At 39.6% G+C, this 16,674-nt stretch overlaps 1 protein-coding gene across 7 annotated transcripts in view; it reads right to left on the reverse strand.

Moving 5' to 3' along the window:
• Positions 1 to 626: 626 nt before the first annotated feature.
• The window catches only part of TRAPPC8 (trafficking protein particle complex subunit 8), a 91,814-nt gene continuing 75,766 nt past the window's right edge, over positions 627 to 16,674 (reverse strand). For all 7 annotated transcript variants that reach the window (XM_090039882.1, XM_090039884.1, XM_090039881.1 and 4 more), the window contains 7 exons: positions 16,285 to 16,353; positions 16,097 to 16,137; positions 10,733 to 10,918; positions 9,001 to 9,102; positions 5,020 to 5,165; positions 3,083 to 3,172; positions 627 to 1,700 (listed from right to left, as the gene is read on the reverse strand). In XM_090039882.1, coding sequence (XP_089896008.1) covers positions 1,466 to 1,700; positions 3,083 to 3,172; positions 5,020 to 5,165; positions 9,001 to 9,102; positions 10,733 to 10,918; positions 16,097 to 16,137; positions 16,285 to 16,353 — 869 coding nt within the window. In that variant the 3' untranslated portion in view covers positions 627 to 1,465. The remainder of the gene's footprint in view (positions 1,701 to 3,082; positions 3,173 to 5,019; positions 5,166 to 9,000; positions 9,103 to 10,732; positions 10,919 to 16,096; positions 16,138 to 16,284; positions 16,354 to 16,674) is intronic.

Here is a 16,674-nt window from a genome sequence, read left to right on the forward strand (position 1 = left end):
TGGTGAATTTCAGCTGGTTGATTGTGGACCATTTCAGATCCTAGCATTAGCCTCCAGAGGGTCTACAGCTCCATCCAGCCTGGTATGGTTTGTGAGTTTGCAGAGTATGCACTCAGTTCCCCCATCCAAATCATTACTGACCAGGCTTCCCAGCTCCACCTTCACTCAACTTAGCATGCAACTTCTTAAAGCTAGTTTCCTGGACCAAGTCTTCTACCTTCATAATGGTTACTACTCTTAACTGTGATGGCACATGTCCTGGCTTTTTTGTAACTTAGCTGCCTCAACCTCAACTCAGCTCCACAACCCCTTGACTCTCATACAGCTGCTTGAACCATTGTTCCCAAATAAAGGTAACAATCCCCAACACTCCGAAGCTGTTTGAGCCTTCCCATGTAGCTGGATTCCACTGTGCTAAATCCAGTGTCATGGCAACTAGTCAAAAGTAGCAGCGTTGCATGTGCACAAAGGGCAGAACACGACACTTGAACAAGGCTACATTGCACATATATTTACTTCCATACTTTCAGATTCAGTTTCTGACTGTTTAAGTGTCTAACAGAGACAGCCGCGTTCATAGGCTGAAGGCAAAATAGGCAAGAACAAATCTATACAAGAGAAGTCTGTACAGTGAATATGGTGCATGTTTTATTCTATTTACAGTACATTTGTTATAAATATAATACATTTCTTGAAAAGCTTAATTAACTTGAGAAGATTTTTTTTTTAAAACAGATCAACTCAGTTGTTATAGTTACATAATAAAGTGAATGACAATTTAAATGACAAAAATCTCATGATGGTGAAATGGTGTATTTTGTACTGAGATGAATGAGAAAAATGCTCAAACTTGCTTCAAATTATTTTAGAAAATTTTTTAAGTAAGAGTCATCTGAAAGCCATGAAGGGCCAACTTGCTATCAGAACATGAAGATTCCATAAGAGTCCCAAACTAATTAAAAAACAAAATAAAAAAAAGGAACAGTATATTTTTATTGTAACACCCTATTGAACTTCACAGTAAGGTTGAAGTGTATGGTAACTAATGGCTTAAGACAGGAGATACTCAATGAAGGTTTCTCCTCGAACTGTCCCCTAATACAGCCACAAATATTAAAACACACCATGCTGGAAGTCGTAACAGCAGTCGAACTGCATTTTTCATAGGGCCTAGGATACGCAAATAGTTCAAAATCCAGGTTATGAGGATTATTTTAATTCTGCATGTGAATATTTTAGTTACCAGAGAAAAATACATTAAAAAGGATATATGTATTCTCAGTTCAACGTGCCTTGCATTAAGAAACGGACAAGTCCGAATATTTTGCTATTTTTTCCTAAACAATCTTTTGTAAGAAGTTAGATGTTGGGGTGCAAGTTCCAAAAACTGCAGCAAATGTCACCCAGCAAAATAAGAAAAAAAATCCATTTATTTTGGTTTTTAGTATGATCTTTCATGAAGTGGTCAAATATTATTGATGATGATAAGTGCTGGCATGGAGTTCTGCTGACTTGTTTCAAACAAAGTAACCTGGTCCGCTAGCTTGGCAAATACTCTGGGGGTTCCAAGATTATACACTCCTGTATGAACAAAGCATGCTTTCAACTGCAAGCTATAGACCTCCTGGCTTTTAAGCTGAAGTTTGTACTGTGTTTGCCCAAGCCAAGTAAAAGATCCATGGACTTCTAGTGCTTCTGGACTGAAGGGAAAAAAAATTAAAAAAAAGGATTACACTTATGTTTTGCACATCCTCTTATGCTTAACTGTCTACCAAATTTGTATTCATTTCAAGGACCATCCAAAGAAAAAGTTATTTTATGCAGCATAAGAAAAGTCAGCATTTGTATCCTTTAAAGCAGGGGTTGCCAACCTGTGACAAATAGCACAGGTAACCTCAGAGTGGCGCACTGCAGATTAGGGAGGCGGCAGGCAGTACCAAACAGGTTCGGAACAGAAAACAGTAGCGGATCAGGGAGTAGCACTTGAGAGGGCATGGATTCGAGGCATGCTTACCATAAAAGGTTGACCCCCACAGCTTCAGAGACATACTACTACAGTCTCCCCAAAAGCATTAGCTAAAACAAACATGCATGCTATTGCTGGGGTTTACTTTTCAAAAAATTACTGGAAGTTTAAAACAATTCTTAAAAATGAGCTTTGGTTTATAAGAGCTGTTTAGATCAGAGGCTGGCAAGTTAAGGCCCAGCAAGTGATTCCATCTGGCCTGTGGAACTGGGATGTTGGTGGCAATCTGATAGAGTGTGTGTGTGTTGGGGGTGAGGGCGGTAGGCAGGTAGCAAGCAACAGCCCACCCTGGACCAAGCTAACTTATTTCAGCCTGTCACTCCTAAAAGGGTGTCAATTTCTGGCTTAAATACTGTTCAACTGAGGCATCTGGATGAATATTTCCCCTACTACCGTTTCTATTTGTCTTCTACATTAGAAATCTAGTACTTAATGTAGGTCTGGGAAAATATGCCGGACAAAAAAAAACTTGCTAAAGCTGTCCCAATTCCTGCTCTTCAGTCTGTCCCTGAAAAAGCTTAGCTTGGACTGTTGCTAAATCAACACTCTAGCTACTTAATTACTTTGAAAAGATTAGATTTTCTGAAAATAAATCAGGAACTTTTCAACTTTTTCATTTTTCAACCAATTGTAGAGATGTTTGAATACTTTTGCCCAAGAGTTATGTATAGAATTAAAAGCCTCTAGTAATGGATAGTGCAATATGTGCTTTTTGCCCCTTTCATACAACTTCTATAACCAGCTCAGAAGTGTCTTTTCCCAAAGTTACTGGTATTTGGTTATGCATAATTAACTGTTATACTTGTAAGAAAAAGGCTTGCTTCTACAGATAAGTCTATGAAAATTGTTAATCAGCTTTTAATTACAAATTGCCTTGATCCTGTTCCCAATGAAGATCTTTTCTGGACTTCAATAGGAACAGTGAAGCTACTGAAAAAGTCTTATCACAAGATGTTCAATAAATGTAAATATACACTCGAGAATGAAAAAAGCAATTCCCAAAACCTGAGGAAGCAGTCATAAATCTCCCCCAACTAATATTCAAGAGATCACTACCTTGTTGTTTTATGCCGCAAATCTATTATTACATCAACATCAGCCTGAGAACAGTTGGAAAGTAGTAGAGTGACGGGTACCAAACAAAGACTGCAAAAGAAAAATCCTTTCATTAATATCCAAGATTTACAGTTGAAGTGCCCAGAAGTACATTTCCTCTATTTAAAAAGGATTACAAATCTTATAAATAATGAAACTGAATCATCTATTATACTAATAGTCTAATATCAGCTGTTGATTACTACCATTCGTTAAAAAAGTTTAAGATAATAATGTTGAGGACTGAAAAAGGAAATTCATTAGTCATTTAAAGGGACTAAAAGCTGTGCTATCAACTAAAAAAGTTGAGTTATTGAAACTACATCCACTATATGATTGAGAACTGTATTGTAAAACTGCTTTCATTTTATAAAACAGCTTAAACATTTAAGTACAGCAAGCAGCAGTACATTTTTAGAATGAGATGCACCATTTGGCTCAATGTGATTTAAAATGTTGAACTGCTAGTTAAATACCTTTACATGTTTGTTTCATTCTTATATGCCCTTCTACATGCCATTGTCCACTACACCTATTACAATATGTGCCTCAGTGGTTTCAGTTTCTACTATTCCATGAGAAAAATAACCTGTTTACAATGAGACAAAAATCACTCCCAGGGATGTAGGCAGGGGGCTTTGTCCTGCTGGTCCAGCTCCCCCCGGGAATGAGAGGACTGAAAGAGCCCAAGCTTTCCCCAGACTAGGATCACCCTGGTCTCAAGAAGGTGCAAGGAACAGGTGAGAGGAGGTGGTTGCAGACTGAACATCTATACTGATCCCTCTCCCAGAATCATTTCTAGCAACGGCAATTTTCCACTGCTAAAAATGAAGATCTGTATGCAGCCTTAGTACAGCTGTGCAATGTCCAATAAAAATTGGACCTGAACCTTTATACAGCCCCAATTTCTTGTAAATTTAATTTTTTTTTTTTAGTTTTAAAAATTGTGCATTTAATGTTCTGAAGAATTCTGCCTGAATAGATCTAATTGGTGCTAGTACAGTTTATTTAGAAAACTGTATAAAAATATTATTTATCTTAATGAAATGTGTATGAACTAAAAAGTTTACTATTTGGGAGCATGCAAGAAGAACCGATGCACCTGTTTTATCTGGCAAACTTGTAGAAAGGTAATCTGTTCATGCACACCTGGAATAAAGGCACACCTATACACATGCCAGATGCCTGCTCCGACATGTGCCAATTAATCGGAACAGACTCAATTAACTGAGTCTGCTGCAGCGTCCTAATTAGCACACTCCAGCAGCCTTGGCATAATATGTATTCAGAATCCCCATGCTTCAAAATGGCAGCGGGGGCATTTTAACTAAAGTTTATCGAACAAGCTTTAGTTAAAGTACCCCTTCCACAATTCTGAAGCACAGGATGCTAGATACCAAGAGCCGCTCTAATTAAAACATCCCCACCCCGAACCACGTATAAAGACACCCTGAAAGTTCTCTTGACAACCGAACAGTCATTTTCCAGAACAATGTTCACTTTTGACTTGGCTCTTAACGGCCATTTTATCTTAAACTGTGCAGGCAAATATAACAGATTTCTTCATGGTTCCTTTCACTGTTTACTTAATGAGTCTAACTTAAAAGTTCCAATTAAGAAGTTTCATTTCAAGTCGGTCTACAGTGCAACGTTCATTTGCTGCATCCAATTCTCCACAACTGCTCAGTGCTACTGTTCTGCAGTTTTACCTATACCATTAAAATATTTATTTCTGATTCAGAGTTTCTTCCCCTCAAGAAAAATTCCCATTCACAGCAGTTTTTTCATTTCATCACTTCATACAGCATAATTTTAAATAGGATTAGTATTAAGTCATCTGAATTAGCCAACCATTTTGTAAAGGAGCCAGACATTTCTAAAGCAACTTTTAAACTAACCTTTTTTGATTAAATGAGTGATTAAAGGACTCTGGATAACGAAGACTTGTTTTGATAAGATTTGAAAGCTGCTCTGGTGTTGGTCTTGTAGCTGCTGGAGTGTTTTCAGGTCGAAAAAACTTTAAGAGAACCATTTCGGGTTGCTCCTGGGTGGGGGGAAAAGGGAAAAGAAAGAAAAAAATCCAGCCAATATTATTAGAAATGCTGTTAAACATGTATAACGCACTGTATAACAAGGGATTCAACAGCAGAAAGTTAAAAAGTTAATAATTTGTTTAGGAATGTTAACTACTCGGAGACAGCGTTTTAGTGATCCTCGCAGGAGCTGATTAAATTACTAACCTCATAACCCTAATGCAGGCAAGAGCATGGGACAATTTCACCAGCTGACTGCCAACAGCAGAAGCATCTACATCCAGTCTGGTACACCACCTCCAGTGCCAGATGGATCTGTCTCACGCACCTATTTCCAGGAGGTACACACGGAACTGGACTAGAAAATGCTGCAACATGCTTTAGGCTCATGAGGTAACCTTAATGCAGGCAGGCATGTACGCACATGCTGCAGCCCTTCTTGGTTTGGCTATGCACAAGGTATGCAGAGCATTCATTTGGTGATGGTGGTAACAATGGTAGCAGCAGCAGCACCCCTGCTGAGAAGCAATGAAATAAATCAGGGTATTGCCAAATTCAGAAAAACCTAGAGGGGTGCCAAAACATGACTAAAGATGCTAAGGAACCACTGTGCCAGATGAGATAAAATGAATAAGATTAGGAGAAATCAGAAATAATGATAAATTACTTCCATTCAGTAAGTTTATTTCTCAGTGAAACCAATGATTTTCCTTTAAAATTTTCCACCTATAAATATTTTGCCCTAGGGTATTAGTTAGATGTATTTATAATAGAAAATAAATTTGTAACGGTATTAGTTACAAATACCATTTATTCCTTCTTCTAAACATTTCAAAAAATCGAAGTATCAAACACTTCTGGGGAAATGGAATGTTCTATAATACTGCTGTGCACTTCATTTCATTGAAAGAGCAGCTTTAAATAAAAATAAATTGAAGGCACAGACACAGAACTTTGAAAAATTCAACTGAAGTCTCAGTCCAACATTAGGTAGAAGATGGGTAGGCTCTAATTGTAAGCAAGTTTGAAAATGAACCTATTTTACTGGAATGACAGCATCGTAAGGTAACTCTCCAGAAGTACCATTAATTAGTATATTACATGCAACAAAAACAACCACCTCAAGATATTGTCCTGAAGCGTGTACATTTTGGGGGGGGGGGAGGGGGCAAGGAGGGAAGGAGCTTTCCTGCTTTTCTTCTACCTTCCACACAGTGGTTTGAGTTGCAGATCAAATAAAGTATAGGTTACAAAGTAAGTCAAACAAATACTAGTGCCCTAGTGATGTCCAATCTTATCCTCAATTTCCTTTATGAAGCCCTATACAGAAATCTGCTCTCTCATCTGACAAATATTTAAATCAGGTAGGTCAACCAAGACAGCTACCCTTCCATATCCCCAAAATGCCCTTCTCCAACTGCATTAACACCAAACACTTGGATTTGAAGCTATTGGGTAGCTAATACCAAGTCTTTTAAAAGTGTGTTATCAGTAAACCATATTCCTTTTGACACGTTAAACTCAGAGTTAAAAGTCTACCCGGAAAGACTAGGATTGAAGACAAGAACTTAAACAAGGTCACAGTCTGGAAATACTGTCAACATTTAAGCATGGCAAACTGAACACACCTTATTGCTAATTCTTGATGTTAAGGAAATTCCAACACTGCACAGGCCAATTACCTTCCTTTTTGTTGACCCGAGATTATAATTTTACTGTATTTCAATTAATAAAGTTCTCAATAAAAGCTTACAGAAAAGGAGTGATACAGCTTACCAACTGAAGTATGAATGAAAAATGTCAGTGTACTGCAAGTTAATAAATCAAGGTAGAAGGAGAAGGATATGGAAAAAGAAAGTGAGTCGGACAGCCATAGCTTAGGAATAGTCAAATTTCGAGCTCTAGCTGGCTATTAAAAAATGGCCACCAAGACAAGAGGGGAAGCAACAAAGTGTTAAAAACAGTGTTTCTGTAACCATTACCTAGCTTTGATTTACATCACGAAGGTTGTACTTATGAAAATAAACCAATCAGCACAGTACCCTTTTAATGTCATGGTATGCTTGACAGCAATGAAAAAAATGCAGGGAGACTTTGGCCAGGACAACATTCACTCTTATATTAATTCTGCAATTAATCAATCCTATAATTAATTAAATCACTCTTATTAAGAGTTCCCCATAAAATGTACTGTAGCAAGTTAAATTTTTCAGTTGATTTTTTTGCTAAATGTAACACTCTTTAATGTGAATTTACAGTACCTTGAGAAAGTTTCTGCTTCCAAAAAAATGAAAGCAGACGCTTCAGAAAAGTAATAAGAAAGAAAAAATCCTTGAGGATCTGTCCCAAATATTTTCACTACTTATGAATACAGAAAGTTTGGCACAAAAACATACAAATTTCAACCAATTAAGGGCCATTCTTTTAGCTGAGGAACTAATTAAATAGAAAATCAGTTCCATGGCATGAAGACTGGTGAGAAGTAACTGAAGTCATTATGTCCGTTGAAAATATACTATTAGTGAAACATGGGTGACTTCTTATCTAAAGATGACTACCTTAAGGAAAACTGACTCAAATCATCTTGAGCTACATGGCATGAAGGAAACAAGTAACTTTTTTTATTTTTTGTATTCTGATTATCATGCATTATATTTTAAGTGTCCATTAAACTTCAGAGGCAGGAAAAAAAAAAATCAGAAGTAACCAGGTAAACAAGAAAATTCCTTTTGAGGGACCTTTACTGTTGATAACGGAACAGACTACATAAATTGAATCTATCATATTTTTATGATTTTTTTTTAATGCTAAAACAAACCCCTGGATGTGGAGATTTATTCTTTGCGTACACATAACAGTGGTAGCACTAGAACAACGTGGAGATATTTTCATTCATCTGCTTTTAGTCCCATGATAGTATTCATAGTATTCAAGGAAGTAGTTTGTTCTAAGGGAACTGGGCATGTATACCTCGGAATTAAGAGTACTTTTGCTTTTTTTCATTTAACCTAAACTTTACTTTAAAAAATTAATCAGTGTTAAAAGTAGGTAAGAATTATAGTTAAATATAAACCATATTAAAGTAACTGTCTGAATAACCAATGTTCCACAGACATTCACATTCATGTTTATTTAGTTATGCTCTACCAGTTATTAAAGTGGAACAGAGACACTAATGAGACCTCATTTAGAACTGGTATGTGAACCTGATTTATAACCAAGTCTGTTTAGAACAGGGGTGGACAAAAAGGTGGCCCACAGGCTGGATGTGGCCTGCCAGGCCATTCTATCTAGTCCTTGGAGCCCCTAAACATTTTAGAAAATTAACATCTATCTGCCCATGGCTGACTGTCAAGGGGCCTTCAAGGGCTTGCAAAAAAACTCAATAGGCAGCTTTCCGCCCAAAATAACTGCCTGCCCCTGGCTTAGAAAGTACACATACGGAAGCATTTAACATTTTTAAAAATATATATATTCATGTGCATTTCAAATATTTGATTGCTTACAACTTGTATACCAAGAATAACTAGACCGTGTTCTAGGTCTTCTCCACTTCAAGTAGCAACACACCTCAGATCACAACTCTACCTGCAACTCTTTTGAAAAGCTTATTTTCTCAGTCCTGTAATTTAATAAACTAGAAATATATTGCTAAAATTAATGGATTTCTTTCAGCTTTCCTAGTTCTTTCACACCTGTGCATCCACACAACAAGCAAGGAAATGTCACTGACATATTTTAGTGGTGTGGTTTAAGACACTACACATTTTAAGCATGCAACAATCCACTCTGGAAAGACTTCTATAGAGCATGCAATTTTTGTACCAATAGTAAATGTTGAATTACCAGCTTCCGAGGAAAGGAAAAAGCCTCCTTCCCAACTGTGTGAAGAGCAACATGATGCTGGCCCTCCAAAATCAGCTGCTTACTGTCTTCTACAACATATGCCTACAGAATACAAAGACAAAAACACCAATAAAAACGAGAGATTAGCAAGCATTTACCTTATAATACAAACTTTTAAAATGAAAAATAAAATCACTATCACTTCTAAAAATCACATTGTATTTAGAAACCACCCCCCCGAAAGTAGCCCATAATCTTTACAAAGAGATTTAGAAGTATATAGGGGAGGGGAGAAGGACGGAAAGAAAAATTCAATTCCTTCTGTAAGAGGATACAGTTACTTTAGGGCTAAAATACTAAAAGATACCCTCATGGCACAGTGTACTGAACATTTTTTAAAAATTAGGAGTTAAGATCACTCGCATTTTATGAAGCGTCTTAGGTGAGCTACTACCACCGGATAATTAGTAGATCTTTAAGATTAGAATATATTTCATGCAATTTAAAATCAATTTTGTTAGAAGATGCCAGATGGTATCACTACCAATATGTAATGCTAATGATTTCAATAAACTAGGGAAAAGAGTGGCCTATTTCTAAAATACAACTGGAGTTTATCAAGTGAGATAGTGCTTAGTTAGTATGGCAACACAAGCTCCTGATCTACTGTTGGTTCATGCAGAACTGCATACAGAACTATTCGGCAGTTTAGTTTCAGTAAGCCATTTAATATACAACATTTTGTTCACATGCAGCAGTACCTTCAAGTTCTAGTTATATTTATTCAATTCTAAAGTTTCTACCTGTTCTCATAGGTATGGGGAACCATTTCTATCCATACTGTAAAAGACTATATAGACAACCAGCAACTTCATAATCTTACTGAGGCTTCACTGACTTGATAGGCTACTTCAGGGTAAAAGAAATTTCCCCCAAAGTTTAAATAGAGGAGCTTGAGCTACAGATCTAAAAGCTGTTTGTTCAGGTAAAAAAAAGTACATGAAAACTGCGTACATCAACACTGGAGCAATTGGTGGAGTTTTATTTTTCAAAGCCTAGTATTTAGGGGTAGTGTTAACATTGTATTTAGCTACTGTATTTTGTTAAGTAAAACCAATCCTTTAAGACACGGGTGGGCAGCATGCAGCCCGTGGGCTGGATGTGGCCCGCCAGACCATTCTATTCGGCCCATGGGGCCCCTAAAAGATTTAGAAAATTACTATTTATCTGCACCTGGCTGCCTGTCATGCAGCCCTCAATGGCTTGCCAAAACTCAGAAAGCAGCCCTCCACACCCAAAATAATTGCCAGCCCCTGCTTTAAGAACTGAAGTAGAACGCTTCTTCAACATGGGAATTTTTTCATGCGTATGCACAGCTTTGGTAAACCCAACATAGGCAGGATATAAGTAGCAAGAACTTTGACCTACTAGCTTTGCAAAAGACAAACTTCATTTTCAGTTACAACACCATTTGAGTTGATATCTATGCTTCTGGGATACTAAATAGCTCTTGAAACAAAATTCCCCAATTACTTATTTTACTTCCAGCACCATCCTAGCTTCTGATTGCAAATAACTGTCTAAAAATAGGAAACTGAAGTTTATTAAAAATAAAAATCAGCATTTCTTTCAATTTTCTTCTTAGAAAGTTAGGTAGACATCAAGACTACCATATTAAAGAGTGTCTCTTTTATACTGTGTCAAAATCACATGGGTAACAGAGCATACATACCTTCCAGAGTACAACAATATTCAAATCCACCTCACTGCACTTTTGTATCAATCTAACTGCTTCATCGAAGGACTGTTTTGCAGCTGCTTGAGACACAAGCGTATTAGACTGTACACGTGCTCTTTTTAATTGAGAGGATAAGCTTCGGAAAAAGAAGTCTGCACATGGACTGGCTGAACTGATTATCTGCAAGGGAAAAAACAGAAAAAAAATTGCTTTCATAAGGGCTAAATGCTACAAGTTTATTCTTGTACTGAAGAAGAAATTCCCCCTTGTGGTATCTCAAGAACAGCTCTGGTAATCTTTGCAGAGCTGTGCACAGAATAATCATGCACATCAGACCCAAACTACCTATACCACATAACTGATAGATGACAAACTGAAGGGTTCTGTCCACTATCATAGTAGGTAACTTTCCTTGCTGTACTGCCTGTGGTTTGAAGACTTGCTCATTGGATTTAACTGCCTGAACCCACATGTAAAAAAGTACCTTGAATTTGTATCTTTTATGCTTTCCCCTCAAGTTAAGTTAGGCAACCAGACTTAAGGAAACACTTTGTTACAATGAAAACAAATGTCAGAGGTTTCCAGTACATTCCTTATCATGCCTTCCAGGTACCGTATTTTTCGGACCATAAGACGCACTTTTTCCCCCCCAAAAGTGGGGGGAAAACGAGGGTGCGTCTTATGGTCCGAAGGTGTGGTACCCCAGAACATTTGTTTGCGGTCCCATGCACCCGCTTACTGTCCGCTGCCGTTCCCATGCTGTGGATTGCTGTGTGTGTGGGGGAAGTCCCGCCTCCTGGAGTCTCAATGTCAGTCAGTCAGTCAGGTCACATGATCGGCACAGCGCACACCTCCCCTGCGTGTGTGTGTGTGACACTGACAGACTGACAGGATTAGAACGTTGAGACAGGAGGCAGCTAGGTACGGTACCAGGTAACGTCCCGGCTGGGACTATGTGATGCAGCACAGTGCCCTGACAGGCAGGCAAGAAGCCCGTCATGGCAGGAGAGACGCACATAGTGATATAAGTGATTGTGAGCAACAGAGCTTCATAAATTCTGACACTAGTGATGATGAGTTTTTAGGGTTTCCAGAAAACTAGAAAAGTGCTTGAGCCTCTAAGTCTTTCCTCATTTGTTAATGGAAGTGATGATGGTTCTTAACACCACTGTTGAGTTTACGCTGTTAAATATTACCGTATTTTGCTTTATTTTAATAAATATTTTAGTATACCGGTACTATTTGGTTCAGAATATTTTTTTTCTTGTTTTCCTGCTCTAAAAACTGGGTGCGTCTTATGGTCAGGTGCGTCTTATGGTCTGAAAAATACGGTAGGTTTGGACAGCAAGCTAGTATCTCACTAATGACAGAACGAAAAGCAAGTGTAGGCATTGTTCATAACATGCACCTCAGTGTACATTTTTCTACAATGATATCCAGCTAGACAATTAATTAGTTCCAGCAATAACAGTCCAGCCACTTCAAAGAATGCAATAAAGTGAAACTATAATCTTCTGCTTAGAGAAGTGATTCTCAACCAGGGTGATGCAGCATCCTCAGGTGCTTGAGAGCCTCTGAAAGATGCCCCAAGGGTGCTAATGCAATGTTAGCATGCTTAGGTGTGCAAAAACGATTCACAATATAAGCCCACAGATTTCCACAGTATTAATGCTTTCTGACCTGCCATGGTCTCTCTGTTCTTTGCAGCAGAAAAACTGCCCTCATTAACTTTTCCATAACCAAAAAACCCCCAAAAACTAAAACCCGACATTTTCTAAGGGTGCGTTGAGTCTAAACAGGTTGAGAACCACACACTTAAAACTGCTAACTCATAAAAGCTGGGATTGTTTTCATTTTTCTTCACACATCCCAGAACGGTCCTGATCTATGATCAGGCCTAAGTATTTCAACATGACATTTAAATAAGATCTTGCCTAACATTTATCTACCCACCTACTCACCATACACAGAAAGCTTTTACAGCTCTAAATCCTATCCTCAATGTTTTGCTCAATTAGCTCAATTTTCATCATGCAAAATACGAAGATTGAAAGAAATAACTTTCATAAGTCACCTGGTTCTGTACATAACTTGACACCTATATAAAGGCAATTATAAGGACATGGGGGGGTGTTTCTGGTGGACCATAAACTGAATATAATCCAAGTATGCTCATCACTAAAAAGCCCAACAGCATACTGGGTTTATTAACAAGAATGCCTCTTGCAAATCAAAGGAAGAGATTCTTTTTCTCTCTCTCTGGCACTGACTGGCAAAGCCTCACCTGAAACGCTACATCCAGTTTTGTGCCCCAAACTCCAAAAAGGATGCGGACAGATGGAAAGAATCCAGCACAGAAAGACAAAAGTGATTAGGGGCTTGGAGGCAAGACTTAGGAGGAAAGGCCAAAAGAACTAGGGTTCTCTGGTCTGGAGAAAAGACTGGAAGAAGTGGGGGATTGGCTAAAAGTCTTTAAAAAAAAACAAAAAAAAAACAGAAAAAAAACCAAAAAAACCTCTCTCTCTCTCAGAAGGGCAATTAGAGAGGGGGAAAGGACTAGAAGCAATGGCCTCAAGCTTCAGGAGACGAATTTAGGCTGGAGATTAGTAAGAAGTTTCTGACTATGAGGGTGGTCAATCACTGGAACAGGCTACTTAAGAGAAGCTCCACAGCTCCACAACAGTTCACAACCTTCAACCCCTGGAAACTTGCAAGCACAGGTCAGACAGATGCTTGACTGGGAAGGTTCAGTCAGTCAGGGATAATGACCTTGCAAAGTGCCTTTTAGTCCTATTTTCTCCATGATCCTATAAAGCACCTCTGGACTCTCATTTCCTTTGTTTATTTACATGGTAGTATTAGCTATCAAAGTTTCCAAAAACACAGGCTTATTTTATACTAATTCTCATCCGGTTAGAGAAAAGTAAGATTTCAGACGTGAAGTTAAAGTATTTTATTGGACCCAACTTGCCTCGTCTCAACAAAACAAGCTTTCAGGCTTCAGGTACTCTCCACCCGGTCTGTGAAAAAAGCAGCCACAGTCCAAGCTAAACCCAATTTAAATCAAATGCTCTAGTCTAACCTAAATTAATAGGCAGTGAATTTGAAAGGCAAGTGTATCAAGCCACCGTGTCATTTAATACAAGAACTTTTCTGAAACTATACCTACACAAGACTAAAACCATCATAATTTTTTATTTTAAAAAGTCTGCGCGTATGCAGCCCTAATAGAAAGGAGCAAAGCAGAACTTAATTTGTCAGGTTAGTTTTCTTAACCTCTGCAACAATGAAAGTTTGCAAGTATATTAGAACCAGATTATTTTTGCTTCTAACGTGCTTGTAATTCAGTTCACAGGGCGCTGCTGAATTAAGAACAAGCTGTGCATTTTCTCCTTTCAACTAGTACACCTTTGAGGCCCTGTGCAACTATTTGCTCCCATTATATATTAACACCCTTGGCTAGCTCACAAACATCTTCATGGGGGTGGGGGGGTGGGGGACTGGCATTAATCCTGCAGGGAACTGGGTTCTACTGTACAGGTCCAGTAGCCAGCTGCACAGGACTGCTTCAGTTCTCCTAATAAGTGAAGCAGCAGCACCCTTTGAAGTAAAAGCCACAGAGTCTACAATCTAAAATCAGACGTGCTCAACCTGAAGCCCATTGAGCCATCATATTTGGCCCACAGGGCTCACCACGGGTCAGGAAATTTGGCAACAGAGAAGCTGTGGCCATTAGTATGGCCTACTCCACCTTGCTAAATTCCCAAATCTCACAGGGCCAGGCCACAGACCCTTTCCCCACCATGGGGCAAATTAGGGCTGAGCCATGCCTGTTACCCCTGCACTACCCCAGGGCTGGGTCATCCCCCACCCCAAAGGCCAGGTTGAAGCCAGTTCACACCCTGCTTCCCCATGTGGGATGAAGCCATGCTCTCCTCCTCTTGCAGGGGCAGGTCAAGCTCCCTCACCGCTCCCCACCTCCAACGCATGGCTGGACATTGCTCATTGGAAGTGCCCTGGAAACTCGATTGGGACCACCACGTGGATCTGACCTATAGGCTGACTGGGCACTGCCCACCCAGGCCTCCCCCCCACCAGGGACAAAGGCTGAGCACCACTGATATAAGTAGACAAAACAGAGGAAGGGAAGGTGTGGTGGTGAGACAGCCCTACAGGCTCCCGAAGGGGAGAGGGCAGTCCCCAAACCCCACAAACAGCACCCTCCGCGGGGGAAACTTACCTCCCGGAGCGCAGCCAGAGCCAGAAATGCAGCCACGGCTGCACAAGCCGGTGTTACGCTGGCTGTTTAATCAGCTGTTCCCTGGATGGGGAACAGCTGAGCCACTTGCAGTGGCTGTTCCGGCCGCTGCAGAAAGATTTAAAAGCCTCACTGGAACCCGGGGGAGAAGAGGGAGCATGCTGGCATAGAGTATGCCAGACGCGCAGAGGCTTCTGCAGCAGAAAGGAGCAGCGCAGCTGGTTCAATGCTGGCAGGCAGAGCAGGGGAGGCGCCTGAGCCCCCTGTAGGAGGCTGGGGGAAAGGAAGCAACTTCACACTCCTCTCCTCCCCAGGGGTCTATTTCTTTTGAGGAAAAAAAAAACAAACCACACACAACAAAACACAAGAGAGAAGAGGCTCAAGATCAAAAATTGCCCTACTCAGAGGCGCTGAAGTATGTGCCAACCAACGCATATATAGCTTGCCAGTCTCTAGGACAGGAAGGCTACTCGAAGTGTGTGTGGGGGGCCAGCCTGACAAGTGTCAACAGAACCCACTCGGACGTGGGGTCCCCCTCGAGGCAAGCCAAGGTCAATCGAGCATGACTGAACCACAATTGCTGGCACCCATCCAGGTGGCGAGTGGACAGGGTATAGGAGAGGCGGAGCCCTGTAGAATATCACACCCAAGCCGTTAGTACTGCCATCCCCAGTGGACTGCCCCCCCCAGAAGAAAATCTCCACTGAACCCTCTCTTTATATAATAACACCAAGTTGTGGCAGGCGAGTTGAGGGGAGTGGCCCCACATCAGATGGATAGTGCATCACTCCAGGAACCCCACTTAAGGTACCTTCCATCACAGGAGGGAAACATGGGGTGAACTGCTTAGTGTCATTAGGCAAGTCAGTGATAAAGCTGGAAACAGGCCCTAACCCTCAGGTTTACTGCCATACTGCCTCCAACGTTGTCCGTGTCTCTCGTTCATTTCTATGAACACTGAGGAATAAGACTGGAACACAAAACACTTCGTTTGGACCACAAACACAAAGTAAACATTTTTGCCTAGGCCCTTTGCACAGTAAACTTGTTTACAGGACTGACAGAGCAATTACACTATTTAGCTATGTCAGTTTACATACCTGTTCATTTCCAAAGACAATATCTGCAAATGTATATGTTTCTAAGAAAGAAAAAAGAAAGCAAGCATCACTTTGTGTGGAAAAGTTGCATCATAAGTATAAAGGATGATATTTTATAAGTCTTAAGTTTTCTATTTTTTTAAAAAATCCCACCCAAATCACTAGCCCATATACTTAAGTGAACCTACCGTCAGAGCTTTTGCATCTTACTGCTTTAAAGCACAGTTTTGCTCTTTCCCTACTGGCAAGTTTAGTATCTGAAATAATTAAAAAAAAAAAGAGCCATATTGATCCAACCATTTAATCACCATAGTATCCAAGCACCAAAGTCCACAATCTTTACAATTTCAATAGCCTAATGCCATTGCTAGACCTCATATTTAGTAACTGCTCATAAGCCAACTGTATAAAAATAACTTAAAATCAACAATCGTTACTGGAATCTAACTTAGACTTTATTTCTTATTTCCTAATGGATACATAGTTCTACCATACTATAAATTATTCAGTACCTTAAAACGTCATAATTAGTAAACAAAACATTTGATTTTCTGGTCAGTTTTTCCTACTTAGTTAGA

This window comes from Crocodylus siamensis, chromosome 3 (genome assembly GCF_052110815.1).
Source record: "Crocodylus siamensis isolate JL-2025a chromosome 3, ASM5211081v1, whole genome shotgun sequence".
NCBI classification, from domain to species: domain Eukaryota; kingdom Metazoa; phylum Chordata; order Crocodylia; family Crocodylidae; genus Crocodylus; species Crocodylus siamensis.